Source organism: Melopsittacus undulatus, unplaced genomic scaffold, assembly GCF_012275295.1.
Source record: "Melopsittacus undulatus isolate bMelUnd1 unplaced genomic scaffold, bMelUnd1.mat.Z mat_scaffold_768_arrow_ctg1, whole genome shotgun sequence".
NCBI lineage: Eukaryota > Metazoa > Chordata > Aves > Psittaciformes > Psittaculidae > Melopsittacus > Melopsittacus undulatus.
In genome coordinates, this window is record NW_022994578.1 from 13,973 (window position 1) to 33,657 (window position 19,685).

Below are 19,685 nucleotides of genomic sequence, written 5' to 3' on the forward strand. Positions count from 1 at the left end.
CTGCTCCTCATCCTCCCTGCTCCTCATCCTCCCTGCTCCTCATCCTCATCATCCAATAGGATTCCCATGGGCATCCTGGCTATGTGGGGCCTCTTTGCTGACTGTCACCCACTCGTTTGCCCATCCCTGGTAATGGAGCCTAATGGGGAGCTCGGTGGGGCTGGGAGAAGGGGATCTTGGCATCAGCCCCTGGGGATATGAGATGTACTGCAAGGATGCCAGGGTGAGCCCATTGACTCCCTTTGACTCCCAGTGACTCCATTGACTCCCATTGACTCCCAGTGACTCCCATTGACTCCATTGACTGACTGATTTCAATGAGCAGCACTTAAACAGCCCCAAGACACTTAAACGTTAACGTCCTCCTGTTAATAATGAGATCATTCCCACTGCTCATTGCAGGGGAGGTTAAGAACTGTGAGGGACCCGGTTATGGGGTTCCGGTACGGATCCCCCCATCCCCACTCTCACCCCATCCCCATCCTCACCCCATCCCATCCTCACCCATTCCATCCTCATTCCCATCCCATCCCCATCCCATTCCATCTCATCCCATTCCATCCTCATCCTCATCCTCATCCCCATCCCCAGTGTGATACATCCAGTGTGATACATCCAGTGTGATACATCCAGTGTGATACATTCAGTGTGATACATCCAGTGTGATACATCCAGTGTGATACATCCAGTGTGATACATTCAGTGTGATGCATCCAGTGTGATACATCCAGTGTGATACATCCAGTGTGATACATTCAGTGTGATACATCCAGTGTGATACATCCAGTGTGATACATCCAGTGTGATACATTCAGTGTGATACATCCAGTGTGATACATCCAGTGTGATACATCCAGTGTGATACATCCAGTGTGATACATTCAGTGTGATACATTCAGTGTGATACATCCAGTGTGATACATCCAGTGTGATACATCCAGTGTGATGCATTCAGTGTGATACATCCAGTGTGATACATCCAGTGTGATACATCCAGTGTGATACATCCAGTGTGATACATCCAGTGTGATACATTCAGTGTGATGCATCCAGTGTGATACATCCAGTGTGATACATCCAGTGTGATACATTCAGTGTGATACATCCAGTGTGATACATCCAGTGTGATACATCCAGTGTGATACATTCAGTGTGATACATCCAGTGTGATACATCCAGTGTGATACATCCAGTGTGATACATCCAGTGTGATACATTCAGTGTGATACATTCAGTGTGATACATTCAGTGTGATACATCCAGAGTGATACATCCAGTGTGATACATTCAGTGTGATACATTCAGTGTGATACATCCAGTGTGATACATTCAGTGTGATACATTCAGTGTGATACATCAGACCCTAATCTCTGATCCCAGGCTGGAAGAGGAAGCATCCAGGTCAGCAGTACAGGAACGCAATAACAAGATGCCAGCAGCATGATGTAAAGCTAAGCTGAAGCCAAGGTGTGAACCCAATCAGGACAGGTAAAGGGGAGCGTGTATCCCTCGTGGGAAAAGTGAAGCAGCCAATCAAGTAATGCCTGATCGCGTGTAAGACAGTGTATGAAGAGCAGCCTTGTAATCAATGAACGGAGCTTTAGTGAACCTACATCGTATCAGTGTTTGCTCCCCTCCACCTGCCCGCGGCAGAGACCCATAGAGACACATAGAGACCCATAGAGACACATAGAGACCCATAGAGACACATAGAGACACATAGAGACCCATAGAGACACATAGAGACACATAGAGACACATAGAGACCCATAGAGACACATAGAGACACATAGAGACACATAGAGACACATAGAGACACATAGAGACACATAGAGACACATAGAGACCCATAGAGACCATAGAGACACATAGAGACCCATAGAGACCCATAGAGACACATAGAGACAAATAGAGACACATAGAGACACAGAGACACATAGAGACACATAGAGACACAGAGACACATAGAGACCCATAGAGACACATAGAGACACATAGAGACACATAGAGACACCATAGAGACACATAGAGACACCATAGACACCATAGAGATACCATAGAGACACCATAGAGACACCATAGAGACACCATAGAGACACAATAGAGGCACCATAGAGACACCATAGAGACACCATGGAGACACCATAGAGACACCATAGAGACACCATAGAGACACCATACAGACACCATGGAGACACCATAGAGACACCATAGAGATACCATAGAGACACCATGGAGACACCATAGAGACACCATAGAGACACCATAGAGATACCATAGAGACACCATAGAGACACCATAGAGGCACCATAGAGACACAATAGAGGCACCATAGAGGCACCCACCTATAACCCTAATCCCAGTCCATCCCAGTTTACCCCAGTCCATCCCAGTTCACCCCAGTTTTATTCCGTCCCCTTTCCCACTCTCCTTTCAAGACAAACCCGACCCAATCCCAGCTTCTCCCATAGGGAACCCAGCACAGCCCAAGGGGGCGTGGCAGGCAAATGAGATGCAAATGAGACGCAAACGATATGCAAATGAGCTTTAATGTGGCTCTCCGCGCCGCCAACGGAAACCTAGGGGGGAAGCAAAGACATGTGGGTCACGTGACACACAAGGGAGGCCTCTATGGATCACGTGGCCGCAGGGCAGGCTGGGATAGGGGGCGTGGCCTCACCCTTCCTCCTCCTCTTCCCATTGGTCACCTTCCTCCTCCTCTTGGCCGGAGCCGGCTCCTGATTGGTCGGCTCCCAGAGGGCGGCCGAGGCCCCGAAGTGGGTGATGGAGGCCAAGGCCCCGCCCCCCGATGACGTCATCAGGCGGCGCCGGCGCCGAGCCCCGCGGGGCTCACTCAGGCGCACGAGGAGGGACTCCTCCAATAGGGTCCTGCCCCATAGAGACCAATAGGGACCCATAGAGACACATAGAGACCCATAGAGACACATAGAGACACATAGAGACACATAGAGACACATAGAGACACATAGAGACCCATAGAGACCCATAGAGACACATAGAGACACATAGAGACACATAGAGACACATAGAGACACATAGAGACCCATAGAGACCCATAGAGACACATAGAGACACATAGAGACACATAGAGACACATAGAGACACATAGAGACACATAGAGACACATAGAGACCCATAGAGACCCATAGAGACCCATAGAGACACATAGAGACACATAGAGACACATAGAGACCCATAGAGACACATAGAGACACATAGAGACACATAGAGACACATAGAGACACATAGAGACACATAGAGACACATAGAGACACATAGAGACCCATAGAGACACATAGAGACACATAGAGACCCATAGAGACCCATAGAGACACATAGAGACACATAGAGACACATAGAGACCCATAGAGACACATAGAGACCCATAGAGACCCATAGAGACCCATAGAGACACATAGAGACCCCATAGAGACACATAGAGACCCATAGAGACCCATAGAGACCCATAGAGACCCATAGAGACACATACAGACCCATAGAGACCCATAGAGACCCATAGAGACCCATAGAGACACATAGAGACCCATAGAGACCCATAGGGACACATAGAGACACATAGAGACCCATAGAGACCCATAGGGACACATAGAGACACATAGAGACACATAGAGACACATAGAGACACATAGAGACACATAGAGACACATAGAGACACATAGAGACCCATAGGGACCCCATAGAGACCCATACAGACTCCATAGGGATCCATAGACACCCACAGAGACCCATAGAGACTCCATAGAGACCCAGAGACCCCATAGGGACCCATAGAAACCCCATAGAGATGCATACAGAACCCATAGAGACCCCATAGGGATCCATAAGGACACCATAGAGACCCCTAGGGACCCATAGAGACCCATAGAGCCCCATAGGGACCCATTTAGACCCCACAGACACCCCATAAAAACCCATAGAGACCGATAGGGACCCCATAGAGACCCATTCAGACCCTACAGAAACCCCATAGAGATCCCATAGAGACCCATAAAGACCCCATAGAGACCCATAGAGACACACAGAACCCCTATAGAGCCCCATAACCCGCCCCATAACTACCCCCCATACCCACCTCTCCACCTCTCCCTTGCTGGGCCTCTCTCCCCCTGCCCCACGGCTGCCCCATAGCTCCTGTGGGGCATCACTGAGCTCATCCCTCAGCTCCCTCAGCACTGAGCTGCTGAGCGCCCTGCGCCGCGCGGCCTCCTGCGCCCGCTGCTCGCGCCCCATAGAATCTATGGGGCAGAGACACCCGTCAGCATCTATGGGGCTAAGGGGGGGATGTGTGGGGCAGGATGTGTGGGGCAGGATGTGTGGGGCAGGACGTGTGGGGCAGGATGTGTGGGGCGGGATGTGTGGGGCAGTATTTGGGGCAGGATGTGTGGTGCAGAATGTGTGGGGCAGAATGTGTGGGGCAGAATGTGTGGGGCAGGATGTGTGGGGCAGGATGTGTGGGGCAGGATGTGTGGGGCAGGGTCTGCACTCACCATACTGCACTGGGATGATGTGGGGTGGGACGTAGCGGCGCCCGCCCCCTAAGCCAGGGGGCTTCAATGGGGCTGGGTCCGGTTCCTATGGGGCAGAGGTGTGAGAGCCCCATAGCGCTGCCCCATTGCTGCCCCATATCACCCCATAGACACCCCATATCACCCCATAGCTGCCCCATAGTTACCCCGTATCACCCCATAGACACCACATATCACCCCATAGACATCCCATATCACCCCATAGACATCCCATAGACACCCCATATAACCCCATAGCTGCCCCATAGCTCACCTGGGCCATGTTGGAGGGCTCCGGATGGAAGGCCAAGGGGTGCTCGGCTCCTATGGGGCGATAAGGAGGTGTCTATGGGGCAGCAGGACCCATAGGGGGCACTTATGGGGCACACTTATGGGGCAGGGCTCACCTGGGGCCCCTGTCATGGCCGCCCGGAGCAGCTTCTCCACCTGGTACTTGATGCGGTGCTCTATGGGGCGCATCTTCTCCAGCACCTGTGGGGCAGCCCCATAGAGCACAGCCCCATAGAGAGCAGCCCCATAGAGAACAACCCCATAGAGACCAGCCCCATAGAGCACAGCCCCATAGAGCACAGCCCCATAGAGAACAGCCCCATAGAGCACAGCCCCATAGAGAGCAGCCCCATAGAGAACAGCCCCATAGAGACCAGCCCCATAGAGCACAGCCCCATAGAGAACAGCCCCATAGAGCACAGCCCCATAGAGAGCAGCCCCATAGAGAACAGCCCCATAGAGACCAGCCCCATAGAGCACAGCCCCATAGAGCACAGCCCCATAGAGAACAGCCCCATAGAGCACAGCCCCATAGAGCCCAGCCCCATAGAGCACAGCCCCATAGAGAGCAGCCCCATAGATCTCCCCCCCACACTATAGCAACTCCATAGAACTGCATAGAACCCCATATAACCCCCCATAGACCCTCCCCCAGCATCCGCTATAGGGCAGCCCCATAGAGCCCAGCCCCATAGATCTCCCCCCCCACACTATACCAACCCCATAGAACCCCATAGACGCCCCACACAACCCTCCTGAACCCCATAGCCCCCCATAGACCCTCATAGAACCCCATAAAACACCCCACAGACCTGCATAGAACCCCATAGCCCCCTCAGAACCCCATAGCCCCCCATCGCCCCCCATAGACCCCCACAGACCCCCACAGAACCCCATAGCCCCCCATATCCCCCCATAGACCCCCCATATCCCCCCATATACACCCCATAGACCCCCATAGACACCCCATATACCCCCATATCCCCCCATAGAACCCCATATTCCCCCATAGACACCCCATAGACACTCCATAGCCCCCCCATATCCCCCCATAGCCCCCATATCCCCCCATATACACCCCATAGACCCCCATAGACACCCCATATACCCCCATAGACACCCATAGACACCCCATATACCCCCATAGAACCCGATATTCCCCCATAGACACCCCATAGACCCCCCATAGCTCCCCCCATATTCCCCCATAGCCCCCATACCCCCCCCATAGACGACACCCATAGACACCCATAGCCCCCATACCCCCCCATACACACCCCATAGACACCCCATAGACACCCATAGACACCCATAGACACCCATAGACACCCATAGACACCCCATAGACACCCATAGACACCCATAGACACCCATAGACACCCATAGACACCCCATAGACACCCATAGACACCCATAGACACCCATAGCCCCCATAGCCCCCATAGCCCCCATAGCCCCCTATAGAACCCTATATCCCCCCATATAACCCCCCCCATATCCCCGCTATGGGTCAGCCCCTCCCCCCTCACCACTCGGGTCTCCAGCAGCCGGGGCAGGGCCGGGGCCCCCCCCCAGGGCCCCCCCGTGAACTTTGACCCCCCGCAGCAGCCCCAGGTCCTGCAGGTAGAGCAGCAGCTGCAGAGCCCCCAGCTGGGGGAGGGACAGACCCTGCGGGAGGGGGAGGGAGACCCCGTAGGGTACAGTGAGACCCCATAGGGACACATAGGGATACATAGGGATACATAGGGATACATAGGGATACATAGGGACACATAGGGATACATAGGGATACATAGGGATACATAGGGATACATAGGGATACATAGGGATACATAGGGATACATAGGGATACATAGGGATACATAGGGACACATAGGGATACATAGGGATACATAGGGATACATAGGGATACATAGGGATACATAGGGATACATAGGGATACATAGGGACCCATTGGGATACATAGGGATACATAGGGATACATAGGGATACATAGGGACCCATTGGGATACATAGGGATACATAGGGATACATAGGGATACATAGGGATACATAGAGACCCATTGAGATACATAGGGATACATAGAGACCCATTGAGATACATAGGGATACATAGGGATACATAGGGACACATAGGGACACATAGGGTACATAGGGACACATAGGGATACATAGGGATACATAGGGATACATAGGGATACATAGGGATACATAGGGACACATAGGGATACATAGGGACACATAGGGATACATAGGGACCCATTGAGATACATAGGGATACATAGGGATACATAGGGATACATAGGGTACATAGGGACACATAGGGATACATAGGGATACATAGGGATACATAGGGATACATAGGGATACATAGGGACACATAGGGATACATAGGGACACATAGGGATACATAGGGACCCCATTGAGATACATAGGGATACATAGAGACCCATTGAGATACATAGGGATACATAGGGATACATAGGGACACATAGGGATACATAGGGATACATAGGGATACATAGAGACCCATTGAGATACATAGGGATACATAGGGATACATAGAGACCCCATAGGGACACATAGGGACACATAGGGATACATAGGGATACATAGGGATACATAGGGACACATAGGGATACATAGGGACCCCATTGAGATACATAGGGATACATAGAGACCCATTGAGATACATAGGGATACATAGAGACCCATTGAGATACATAGGGATACATAGGGACCCATTGAGATACATAGGGATACATAGAGACCCATTGAGATACATGGAGAGCCCATTGAGATACATAGGGATACATACGGACCCCATTGAGATACATTGAGATCCCATAGAGATACATAGGGACCCCATAGAGACCCCATTGAGATACATAGGGATCCATAGAGACACATAGGGACCCCATAGAGAGCCATAGAGACCCCATAGGGACACATTGAAACACATAGGGATCCACAGGGACCCATAGAGACCCCATAGGGATCCCATTGAGAGCCATAAGGACACATAGAAACCCCATAGAAACACATAGAGAAACATATGGAACCATAGGGACCCCATAAAAACCTATAAAGACCCATAGAGACCCCATAGGAACCCCATAGGGATCCATAGAGACCCATAGAAACCTATAGAGACCCCTAGGACCCCACAGGAATCCATAGGGACCCCATAGAGACCCCATTGAGACCCATAGGGACACATAGAGACCCCATAGAACCCCATAGAAATGCACGGAACCCAGTAAAGACCCATAGACACAAACACAAGGCACCATAGAGAACCATAAAGGCCCCATAGGGACCTATAGAGCCCCATAGACACATACAGAGCCCCAGTAACCCCAATCAGCCCCACATAACCCTCCCCAGCAACCACATATGACCCATATCCCCCTCTCAAGACCCCTATAGCCCCCCTTTACCCCCCCAGCACCCCCATAGCACCCCATAGGACCCCTATAGGCCTCTATAGCCACCCCATAGGACCCCCATAGACCCCTATAGCCACCCCATAGCGCCCCATAGGACCCCCACAGACCCCTATAGCCACCCCATAGGACCCCCACAGACCCCTATAGCCACCCCATAGTGCCCCATAGACCCCTATAGGGCGCCCCATTGATACCTTCTCGGTGCGGAGCCCCCCCCCCCGCACCCGGAGCAGCAGCAACCGGATATGGTCAGTGACTGCAGCAACCTGGGGGGTAAATGTGGGTCTGAGGGGGGTAAATGTGGGTCTATGGGGGTAAATGTGGGTCTATGGGGGTAAATGTGGGTCTATGGGGGTAAATGTGGGTCTGAGGGGGGTAAATGTGGGTCTATGGGGGTAAATGTGGGTCTATGGGGGGTAAATGTGGGTCTATGGGGGTAAATGTGGGTCTATGGGGGGTAAATGTGGGTCTATGGGGGTAAATGTGGGTCTATGGGGGTAAATGGGGGTCTGAGGGGGGTAAATGTGGGTCTGAGGGGAGTAAATGTGGGTCTATGGGGGGTAAATGTGGGTCTATGGGGGTAAATGTGGGTCTATGGGGGTAAATGTGGGTCTATGGGGGTAAATGTGGGTCTGAGGGGGGTAAATGTGGGTCTGAGGGGAGTAAATGTGGGTCTATGGGGGTAAATGTGGGTCTGAGGGGGGTAAATGTGGGTCTATGGGGGGTAAATATGGGTCTGAGGGGGGTAAATGTGGGTCTATGGGGGTAAATGTGGGTCTATGGGGGTAAATGTGGCTCTATGGGGGTAAATGTGGGTCTGAGGGGGGTAAATGTGGGTCTGAGGGGGGTAAATGTGGGTCTGAGGGGGTAAATGTGGGTCTATGGGGGTAAATGTGGGTCTGAGGGGGGTAAATGTGGGTCTGAGGGGAGTAAATGTGGGTCTATGGGGGGTAAATGTGGGTCTATGGGGGTAAATGTGGGTCTGAGGGGGTAAATGTGGGTCTATGGGGGTAAATGTGGGTCTGAGGGGAGTAAATGTGGGTCTGAGGGGGTAAATGTGGGTCTGAGGGGAGTAAATGTGGGTCTATGGGGGTAAATGTGGGTCTGAGGGGGGTAAATGTGGGTCTATGGGGGGTAAATGTGGGTCTGAGGGGGTAAATGTGGGTCTATGGGGGTAAATGTGGGTCTGAGGGGAGTAAATGTGGGTCTATGGGGGTAAATGTGGGTACGAGGGGGGTAAATGTGGGTCTATGGGGGTAAATGTGGGTCTGAGGGGAGTAAATGTGGGTCTATGGGGGTAAATGTGGGTCTATGGGGGTAAATGTGGGTCTATGGGGGGTAAATGTGGGTCTATGGGGGGTAAATGTGGGTCTATGGGGGGTAAATGTGGGTCTGAGGGGGGTAAATCTGGGTCTATGGCGAGTAAATGTGGGTCTATGGGGGGTAAATGTGGGTCTGAGGGGGGTAAATGTGGGTCTATGGGGGGTAAATGTGGGTCTATGGGGGTAAATGTGGGTCTGAGGGGGGTAAATGTGGGTCTGAGGGGGGTAAATGTGGGTCTATGGAAGGTAAATGTGGGTCTTAGGGGGGTAAATGTGGGTCTATGGGGGTAAATGTGGGTCTATGGGGGTAAATGTGGGTCTATGGGGGTAAATGTGGCTCTATGGGGGTAAATGTGGGTCTGAGGGGGGTAAATGTGGGTCTGAGGGGGGTAAATGTGGGTCTGAGGGGGTAAATGTGGGTCTATGGGGGTAAATGTGGGTCTGAGGGGGGTAAATGTGGGTCTGAGGGGGGTAAATGTGGGTCTGAGGGGGTAAATGTGGGTCTATGGGGGTAAATGTGGGTCTGAGGGGAGTAAATGTGGGTCTGAGGGGGTAAATGTGGGTCTGAGGGGGGTAAATGTGGGTCTATGGGGGTAAATGTGGGTCTGAGGGGGGTAAATGTGGGTCTATGGGGGGTAAATGTGGGTCTGAGGGGGTAAATGTGGGTCTATGGGGGTAAATGTGGGTCTGAGGGGAGTAAATGTGGGTCTATGGGGGTAAATGTGGGTCTGAGGGGGGTAAATGTGGGTCTGAGGGGGGTAAATGTGGGTCTGAGGGGAGTAAATGTGGGTCTATGGGGGTAAATGTGGGTCTATGGGGGTAAATGTGGGTCTATGGGGGGTAAATGTGGGTCTATGGGGGGTAAATGTGGGTCTGAGGGGGGTAAATCTGGGTCTATGGCGAGTAAATGTGGGTCTATGGGGGGTAAATGTGGGTCTGAGGGGGGTAAATGGGGGTCTGAGGGGGGTAAATGTGGGTCTATGGGGGTAAATGTGGGTCTATGGGGTAAATGTGGGTCTATGGGGGTAAATGTGGGTCTGAGGGGGGTAAATGTGGGTCTATGGGGGTAAATGTGGGTCTATGGGGGTAAATGTGGGTCTATGGGGGGTAAATGTGGGTCTATGGAAGGTAAATGTGGGTCTGAGGGGGGTAAATGTGGGTCTATGGGGGTAAATGTGGGTCTATGGGGGTAAATGTGGGTCTATGGGGGTAAATGTGGGTCTGAGGGGGGTAAATGTGGGTCTATGGGGGTAAATGTGGGTCTATGGGGGTAAATGTGGGTCTGAGGGGGGGTAAATGTGGGTCTATGGAAGGTAAATGTGGGTCTATGGGGGTAAATGTGGGTCTATGGGGGTAAATGTGGGTCTATGGGGGTAAATGTGGGTCTATGGGGGTAAATGTGGGTCTGTGGGGGGTAAATGTGGGTCTATGGGGGTAAATGTGGGTCTGAGGGGGGTAAATGTGGGTCTATGGGGGTAAATGTGGGTCTGAGGGGGGTAAATGTGGGTCTGAGGGGGGTAAATGTGGGTCTGAGAGGAGTAAATGTGGGTCTATGGGGGTAAATGTGGGTCTGTGGGGGGTAAATGTGGGTCTATGGGGGTAAATGTGGGTCTGAGGGGGGTAAATGTGGGTCTATGGGGGTAAATGTGGGTCTATGGGGGTAAATGTGGGTCTGAGAGGGGTAAATGTGGGTCTATGGGGGGTAAATGTGGGTCTATGGGGGTAAATGTGGGTCTGAGGGGGGTAAATGTGGGTCTGAGAGGGGTAAATGTGGGTCTGAGGGGGGGTAAATGTGGGTCTGAGGGGGGTAAATGTGGGTCTATGGGGGTAAATGTGGGTCTGAGGGGGGTAAATGTGGGTCTGAGGGGGGTAAATGTGGGTCTGAGGGGGGTAAATGTGGGTCTATGGGGGTAAATGTGGGTCTATGGGGGTAAATGTGGGTCTATGAGGGGTAAATGTGGGTCTATGGGGGTAAATGTGGGTCTGAGGGGGGTAAATGTGGGTCTATGGGGGTAAATGTGGGTCTGAGAGGGGTAAATGTGGGTCTATGGGGGGTAAATGTGGGTCTATGGGGGTAAATGTGGGTCTGAGGGGGGTAAATGTGGGTCTGAGAGGGGTAAATGTGGGTCTGAGGGGGGTAAATGTGGGTCTGAGGGGGGTAAATGTGGGTCTATGGGGGTAAATTGTGGGTCTATGGGGGTAAATGTGGGTCTATGGGGGGTAAATGTGGGTCTGAGGGGGGTAAATGTGGGTCTGAGGGGGGTAAATGTGGGTCTATGGGGGTAAATGTGGGTCTGAGGGGGTAAATGTGGGTCTATGGGGGTAAATGTGGGTTCTGAGAGGGGTAAATGTGGGTCTGAGGGGGGTAAATGTGGGTCTATGGGGGGTAAATGTGGGTCTGAGGGGGGTAAATGTGGGTCTATGGGGGTAAATGTGGGTCTGAGGGGGGTAAATGTGGGTCTATGGGGGTAAATGTGGGTCTGAGGGGGGTAAATGTGGGTCTGAGGGGGGGTAAATGTGGGTCTGAGGGGAGGTAAATGTGGGTCTATGGGGGTAAATGTGGGTCTGAGGGGGTAAATGTGGGTCTATGGGGGTAAATGTGGTCTATGGCGAGTAAATGTGGGTCTATGGGGGGTAAATGTGGGTCTATGGCGAGTAAATGTGGGGTCTATGGGGGGGTAAATGTGGGTCTGAGGGGGGTAAATGTGGGTCTATGGGGGGTAATGTGGGTCTGAGGGGGGGTAAATGTGGGTCTGAGGGGAGTAAATGTGGGTCTATGGGGGTAAATGTGGGTCTATGGGGGTAAATGTGGGTCTATGGCGAGTAAATGTGGGTCTATGGGGGGTAAATGTGGGTCTATGGCGAGTAAATGTGGGTCTATAAGGGGGTAAATGTGGGTCTGAGGGGGGTAAATGTGGGTCTATGGGGGGTAAATGTGGGTCTATGGGGGGTAAATGTGGGTCTGAGGGGGGTAAATGTGGGTCTATGGAAGGTAAATGTGGGTCTGAGGGGGGGTAAATGTGGGTCTATGGGGGTAAATGTGGGTCTATGGGGGTAAATGTGGGTCTGAGGGGGGTAAATGTGGGTCTATGGGGGTAAATGTGGGTCTGAGGGGGGTAAATGTGGGTCTATGGGGGGTAAATGTGGGGTCTGAGGGGGGTAAATGTGGGTCTGAGGGGGGGTAAATGTGGGTCTGAGAGGGGTAAATGTGGGTCTATGGGGGTAAATGTGGGTCTGAGGGGGTAAATGTGGGTCTATGGGGGGTAAATGTGGGTCTGAGGGGGGTAAATGTGGGTCTATGGGGGGTAAATGTGGGTCTATGGGGGTAAATGTGGGTCTGAGGGGGTAAATGTGGGTCTGAGGGGGGTAAATGTGGGTCTATGGAAGGTAAATGTGGGTCTGAGGGGGGGTAAATGTGGGTCTATGGGGGTAAATGTGGGTCTATGGGGGTAAATGTGGGTCTATGGGGGTAAATTGTGGGTCTGAGGGGGGTAAATGTGGGTCTGAGGGGGGTAAATGTGGGTCCTGAGGGGGTAAATGTGGGTCTATGGGGGTAAATGTGGGTCTGAGGGGGGTAAATGTGGGTCTGAGGGGGGTAAATGTGGGTCTGAGGGGGTAAATGTGGGTCTATGGGGGTAAATGTGGGTCTGAGGGGACGTAAATGTGGGTCTGAGGGGGTAAATGTGGGTCTGAGGGGAGTAAATGTGGGTCTATGGGGGGTAAATGTGGGTCTGAGGGGGTAAATGTGGGTCTATGGGGGGTAAATGTGGGTCCTGAGGGGGGTAAATGTGGGTCTGAGGGGGGGTAAATGTGGTCTATGGGGGGTGTATAAATGTGGGTCTATGGGGGTAAATGTGGGTCTGAGGGGGGTAAATGTGGGTCTGAGAGGGGTGTAAATGTGGGTCTGAGGGGGGGTAAATGTGGTCTGAGGGGGGTAAATGTGGGTCTGAGGGGGGGTAAATGTGGGTCTATGGGGGGTAAATGTGGGTCTGAGGGGGTTAAAAGGTGGGTCTATGGGGGTAAATGTGGGTCTGAGGGGAGGTAAATGTGGGGTCCTATGGGGGTAAATGTGGGTCTGAGGGGGGTAAATGTGGGTCTGAGGGGGGTAAATGTGGGTCTGAGGGGAGTAAATGTGGGTCTATGGGGGTAAATGTGGGTCTATGGGGGTAAATGTGGGTCTATGGCGAGTAAATGTGGGTCTATGGGGGTAAATGTGGGTCTGAGGGGGGTAAATGTGGGTCTGAGGGGGGTAAATGTGGGTCTATGGGGGGTAAATGTGGGTCTATGGGGGTAAATGTGGGTCTGAGGGGGGTAAATGTGGGTCTATGGGGGGTAAATGTGGGTCTGTGGGGGGTAAATGTGGGTCTGAGGGGGGTAAATGTGGGTCTGAGGGGGGTAAATGTGGGTCTATGGGGGGTAAATGTGGGTCTATGGGGGTAAATGTGGGTCTATGGGGGTAAATGTGGGTCTGAGGGGGGTAAATGTGGGTCTATGGGGGTAAATGTGGGTCTGAGGGGGGTAAATGTGGGTCTATGGGGGGTAAATGTGGGTCTGAGGGGGGTAAATGTGGGTCTGAGGGGGGTAAATGTGGGTCTGAGAGGGGTAAATGTGGGTCTATGGGGGTAAATGTGGGTCTGAGGGGGTAAATGTGGGTCTATGGGGGGTAAATGTGGGTCTGAGGGGGTAAATGTGGGTCTATGGGGGTAAATGTGGGTCTATGGGGGTAAATGTGGGTCTGAGGGGGGTAAATGTGGGTCTGAAAGGGGGTAAATGTGGGTCTATGGGGGTAAATGTGGGTCTATGGGGGTAAATGTGGGTCTGTGGGGGGTAAATGTGGGTCTGAGGGGGTAAATGTGGGTCTATGGGGGTAAATGTGGGTCTATGGGGGGTAAATATAGGCCCGAACCTGCCCCTGCAGAGCCTCCAGCAGCGCGACCGCCTCCGCCGCCGCCATCTTGGATCTGAGGGCTGAGGTAAAAGGGCTGCAGCCAATAGGAGAGCGGCTCTGGGAGGACGGACCAATGGGAGGGCGAGGAGGAGGGGGGAAGTCCCGCCTACCAGGCGCTGGGCGGGAGGCGTGAGGGACGCGGAGCTGGCCAATGGGAGGCGAGCATCGGGCGTCAGGGGCGGGGCTAAGGGCGGTGTTGGCCAATAGGGAGGGGAGGAGCGAGTGAGGGGCGGGGGGCGCGGCCAATGGGAGGGCGAAGAACGGGACTGGGCGGGACGGAAGCGCCGTAGAGCCCCATAGAGCCCTATAGAGAGCCCTATAGATCCTATAGAGCCCTATAGATCCTATAGACCTCCATAGACCCCATACAGAGCCTTACAGAGCCCCATAGACCCCCTATAGAGAGCCCTATAGATCCTATGGAGCCCCATAGACCCCCTATAGGTCCTATAGAGCCCCACAGAACCCTTATAGAGAGCCCTATATATCCTATAGAGCCCTATACACCCTATAGAGCCCCATAGACCCCTTTAGAGCCCGATAGATCCTATAGAGCCCCACAAACCCCTACAGATACCCGAAATGTCCCATAGACCCCTATAGACATCCTATAGAGCTCCATAGACCTCTATAGATACCCCACAGACCCCTATAGCCATCCCATAGACCCCTATAGATACCCCATAGATCCCTAGATATCCCATAGAGCCCCATAGAACCCTATAGATGCCCCATAGATCTCTATAGACATCCCATAGAGCCCTATAGGGCCCTATAGACACCCTATAGGCCGTTATTGACGCCAAATACACCCCTATAGAAGTCCATAGACTCTATAGATACCCCACCCATAGACACCCCATAGCCCCCCCCAGCCCCCCCATAGAGCCCCATAGACACTCCATAGCCCCCTATAGACACCCCATAGAGCCCCATAGACACCCTACAGAGCCCCATAGACCTGTATAGATACCCCATAGACCCCTATAGACACCCTATAGAGCCCCATAGTCCTATAGACCGTTATTGACGCCAAATACACCCCTATAGAAGCCCATAGGCCCTATAGATATACCACAGACACCCCATAGAGCCCCACAGACACCCCATAGCCCCCCATAGACACTCCATAGCCCCCAGAGACACCGCATAGACACCCATAGACACCCATGGACACCCCATAGACACCCATAGACACCCCATAGACACCCATAGACACCCATAGATACCCATAGAACCCCATAGACACCCATAGATACCCATAGACACCCATAGACACCCACAGACACCCATAGACACCCACAGACACCCATAGCCCCCCCTTGACCCCCATTGACCCCTTAGCCCCGCCCACCGAGGCACTGGCCAGCGCCCCCCCCTCCGGGTGCCAGCTGACGTCACGGACGCAGCCGCTGTGATTGGTCAGGCGCCGCACGGGCCTCCCGGTCAGCACGTCATAGACTGCGACGGAAAGGGGGCGGGGTCACGCACAGGCCACGCCCCCTGCGCTCCTATTGGCTGCCATTGGCTTCCATTAGCTCCTATTGGCTTCCATTGACTCCCATTGACTCCATTGACTCCCATTGACTTCCATTGACTCCCATTAAATCCCATTGGCTCTCATTGCCTCCTATATCCCCCCCCCTTAGCCCCGCGCCGTGACCTCCCATTGACCCCCCTCCTTAGCCCCGCCCCCTGCGCTCCCATTGGCTCCCATTGGCTCCTATTGTTCCCCCCTCAGCCCCTTCCTCCTCCCCTCCCATTGGCTCCTGCTCTAACCAATCACACCCCCCTTAGCCCCTCCCCCTGTGCTCCCATTGGCTCCCATAGACTCCATAGCCCCCCCTTATCTCCCCCATAGCCCCACCCCCCTCTCCTCCCATTGGTTCCCATTATCTCCCATTGGCTCCCATAGCCCCCCATTAGCTCCGCCCCCCCTCTGCTCCCCTTGGCTCCCATTGGCCTCCGTTCTAACCAATCACAGCGCCCGTGGCGCATCCCCTGCGCTCCCATTGACTCCTATTGCCCCCCCTTAGCCCCGCCCCCTGACCTCCCATTGACCCCCGTCCTTAGCCCCGCCCCCTCCCCTCCCATTGGCTCCCATTGACTCCCATTGCCTCCCATAGCCCCCCCCATAGCCCCTCCCCCCTTGTCTCCCATTGGCCCCCACTCTGACCAATCACAGCGCCGGTGGCGCATCCCCTGCGCTCCCATTGGCTCCCATAGCTCCCCCTTAGCCCCGCCCCCTGACCTCCAATTGACCCCCCTCCTTAGCCCCTCCCCTCCCATTGACTCCCATAGCCCCCCCTTAGCCTCTCCCCCATTGGTTCCCATTGGCTCCTGTTCTAACCAATCACAGCCCCTTAGCCCCGCCCCCCTCCCCTCCCATTGGTTCCCACTGGCTCCCATTGACTCCCATAGCCCCCTCTTAGCCCCGCCCCCTGACCTCCCATTAACCCCGTCCTTAGCTCCGCCACCTGCTCTCCCATTGCCTCCCATTGGCTCCTATAGCCCTCCATCATTAGCTCCGCCCCCTCTCCTCCCATTGGCTCCTATTGGTTCCCATTACCCCCCCCTTAGCCCTGCCCCCTGCGCTCCCATTGGCTCCCATAGCCCCCCTTAGCCACGCCCCTTTCTCCTCCCATTGGCTCCCATTAGCTCCCACTAGCTCCCATTGGTTCCCATTGCCACCCACAGCCCCCCCTAGCCCCTCCCCCCTCGACCCCCTATTGGCCCCCTCTCTGACCAATCACAGCACCCGTGGCCCATCCCCTTGACCTCCCATTGACCCCCCCATACCCCTCCCCCTGAGCTCCCATTGGCTCCTATTGGCTCCCATAGCCCCCCCTTAGCCCCGCCCCCTGACCTCCCATTGACTCCCCTAGCCCCTCCCCCCTCTGCTCCCATTGGCTTCTATTGGCTCCCATTGATTCCAATTGTCTCCCTTAGCCCCCCTTAGCCCCTCCCCCATTGGCTCCCATTGGCTCCCGTTCTGACCAATCACAGCGCCCGTGGCCCATCCCCTGCGCTCCCATTGGCTGCCATTAGCTCCCATAGCCCCTCCTTAGCCCCGCCCCTTGACCTCCCATTGACCCCCCCTTAGCTCCGCCCCTGCGCTCCCATTGGCTCCCATTGACTCTCATTGGCTCCCACAGCCCCCCCTCAGCCCCTCCCCCCTGGTCTCCCATTGGCTGTGTCTCTGACCAATCACAGCTCCCGTGGCACAGGCCGCGCTCAGGTATTGGCCGGCTCCGGGGCCGGGGGGCGGGGCCAGGCGGCAGCGCAGGAGGGTGTTGAGGACCACGTGACCGCGGTAGGTCATGAGGGACGTGTCACCCGGCAGGGGGGGTGACGTCAGCGCTGGGGGTGACGTCATAGACACACATAGGGACATATAGGGACATATAGAGACCTATAGACACCCATAGACACCCCATAGACACCCATAGACACCCCATAGACACCCATAGAGACCCCATAGCTGCCCCATAGCTGCCCCATAGCTACCCCATAGAGCCCCATAGACACCCCATAGACACCCCATAGCTGCCCCATAGCACCCCCATAGAGCCCCATAGACACCCCATAGCTGCTCCATAGCTGCCCCATAGCAACCCATAGAGCCCCATAGACACCCCATAGCTGCCCCATAGCACCCCATAGACACCCCATAGACACCCCATAGACACCCATAGACACCCATAGACACCCATAGACACCCCATAGACACCCATAGACACCCATAGACACCCCATAGCTACCCCATAGCTGCCCCATAGCTGCCCCATAGCTCACCCCTATGGGGCACCCGCTGCCATCTGTAGTCCCATCCCTGCTTGGCCACTGCTCTTCGTGTGGCCTCCAGCCCATTGGGGCCTGTGGGGCAGCGAAGGTCCCATAGAGACCCATAGAGAGACATTGGGACCCATAGAGACCCATAGAGCCCCATAGAGACCCATAGAGAGACATTGGGACCCATAGAGAGACATTGGGACCCATAGAGAGACATTGGGACCCATATAGGGACATAGAGACCCATAGAGAGACATTGGGACCCATAGAGAGACATTGGGACCCATAGAGACACATAGGGACCCATAGAGACACATAGAGACCCATAGAGAGACATTGGGACCCATAGAGAGACATTGGGACCCATAGGGAGACATTGGGACCCATAGAGAGACATTGGGACCCATAGAGACCCATAGAGACCCATAGAGAGACATTGGGACCCATAGAGAGACATTGGGACCCATAGAGACCCATAGAGACACATAGAGACCCATAGAGACCCATAGAGACCCATAGAGACACATAGGGACCCATAGAGACCCATAGAGACCCATAGAGAGACATTGGGACCTGTGGGGCAGCGAAGGTCCCATAGCTTGGAGCTCTGGTCCTTGGAGTTGGAGAGCACATAACGGGAGTCCCCCTGCCCCATAGAGACCCATAGAGACACGTTGGGACCCATAGAGCCCCATAGCTGCCCCATAGACCCCCCACACACACCCCATAGATACCCCATAGACACCCCATAGACACCCCATAGACACCCCATAGAGACCCATAGACACCCATAGACACCCATAGACACCCATAGACACCCATAGACACCCCATAGACACCCCATAGACACCCCATAGACACCCCATAGACACCCATAGACACCCCATAGACACCCATAGACACCCATAGACACCCATAGACACCCATAGACACCCATAGACACCCCATAGACACCCCATAGACACCCATAGACACCCCATAGACACCCATAGACCCCCATAGACACCCATAGACACCCATAGACCCCCATAGACCCCCATAGACACCCATAGACACCCATAGACACCCATAGACACCCCATAGACACCCATAGACACCCCATAGACACCCCATAGACACCCCATAGAGACCCATAGACACCCATAGCTGCCCCATAGCGCCCCATAGACACCCCATAGACACCCATAGACACCCATAGACACCCATAGACACCCCATAGACACCCCATAGACACCCCATAGACACCCATAGACACCCATAGACACCCCATAGACACCCATAGACCCCCATAGACACCCATAGACACCCATAGACACCCATAGACACCCCATAGACA

At 54.0% G+C, this 19,685-nt stretch overlaps 2 protein-coding genes across 4 annotated transcripts; both read right to left on the reverse strand.

The window, feature by feature from the left end:
• Positions 1–2,530: 2,530 nt before the first annotated feature.
• On the reverse strand, positions 2,531–15,411 carry LOC117438887 (neuroguidin-like). Of its 3 annotated transcripts, XM_034074277.1 has the most exons (9): positions 15,143–15,411; positions 14,516–14,869; positions 8,482–8,553; positions 4,955–5,039; positions 4,822–4,871; positions 4,530–4,614; positions 4,115–4,277; positions 2,681–2,889; positions 2,531–2,579 (listed from the first exon to the last, which is right to left on the reverse strand). In XM_034074277.1, the coding sequence occupies exons 1-9, from the start codon at positions 15,146–15,148 to the stop codon at positions 2,548–2,550; spliced, it is 1,056 nt and encodes a 351-aa protein (XP_033930168.1). In that variant the 5' UTR covers positions 15,149–15,411; the 3' UTR covers positions 2,531–2,547. The 3 variants fall into 3 exon arrangements, with proteins under 3 accessions (XP_033930168.1, XP_033930170.1, XP_033930169.1); XM_034074279.1 differs by lacking the exon at positions 15,143–15,411 and having other exon boundaries at positions 14,516–14,951; XM_034074278.1 differs by lacking the exons at positions 8,482–8,553; positions 14,516–14,869; positions 15,143–15,411 and adding an exon at positions 6,368–6,581.
• A 190-nt stretch (positions 15,412–15,601) lies between these two features.
• LOC117438886 (DDB1- and CUL4-associated factor 11-like) lies at positions 15,602–18,519 on the reverse strand. Its single transcript, XM_034074276.1, has 4 exons — positions 18,353–18,519; positions 17,762–17,917; positions 15,895–16,018; positions 15,602–15,620 (listed from the first exon to the last, which is right to left on the reverse strand). The coding sequence occupies exons 1-4, from the start codon at positions 18,504–18,506 to the stop codon at positions 15,602–15,604; spliced, it is 453 nt and encodes a 150-aa protein (XP_033930167.1). The 5' UTR covers positions 18,507–18,519.
• Between the last annotated feature and the right edge of the window lie 1,166 nt (positions 18,520–19,685).

Bases quoted from the DNA above. Each gene is read 5' to 3' on its own strand.
- LOC117438886 (XM_034074276.1), bottom strand. From the start codon at position 18,506: ATGGGGCTCTATGGGTCTCTATGGGTCCCAATGTCTCTCTATGGGTCT. The intron at 17,918-18,352 runs GTGAGCTATGGG...CGTCACCCCCAG, and splicing joins GCAGCGGGTGCCCCATAGGG to CGCTGACGTCACCCCCCCTG. The intron at 16,019-17,761 runs GTCAGAGACACA...TTTCCGTCGCAG, and splicing joins TGCCACGGGAGCTGTGATTG to TCTATGACGTGCTGACCGGG.
- LOC117438887 (XM_034074277.1), bottom strand. The intron at 4,278-4,529 runs GTGAGTGCAGAC...TCTGCCCCATAG, and splicing joins CATCATCCCAGTGCAGTATG to ATTCTATGGGGCGCGAGCAG. The intron at 2,890-4,114 runs GTGGGTATGGGG...TCTATGGGGCAG, and splicing joins AGCAAGGGAGAGGTGGAGAG to GACCCTATTGGAGGAGTCCC.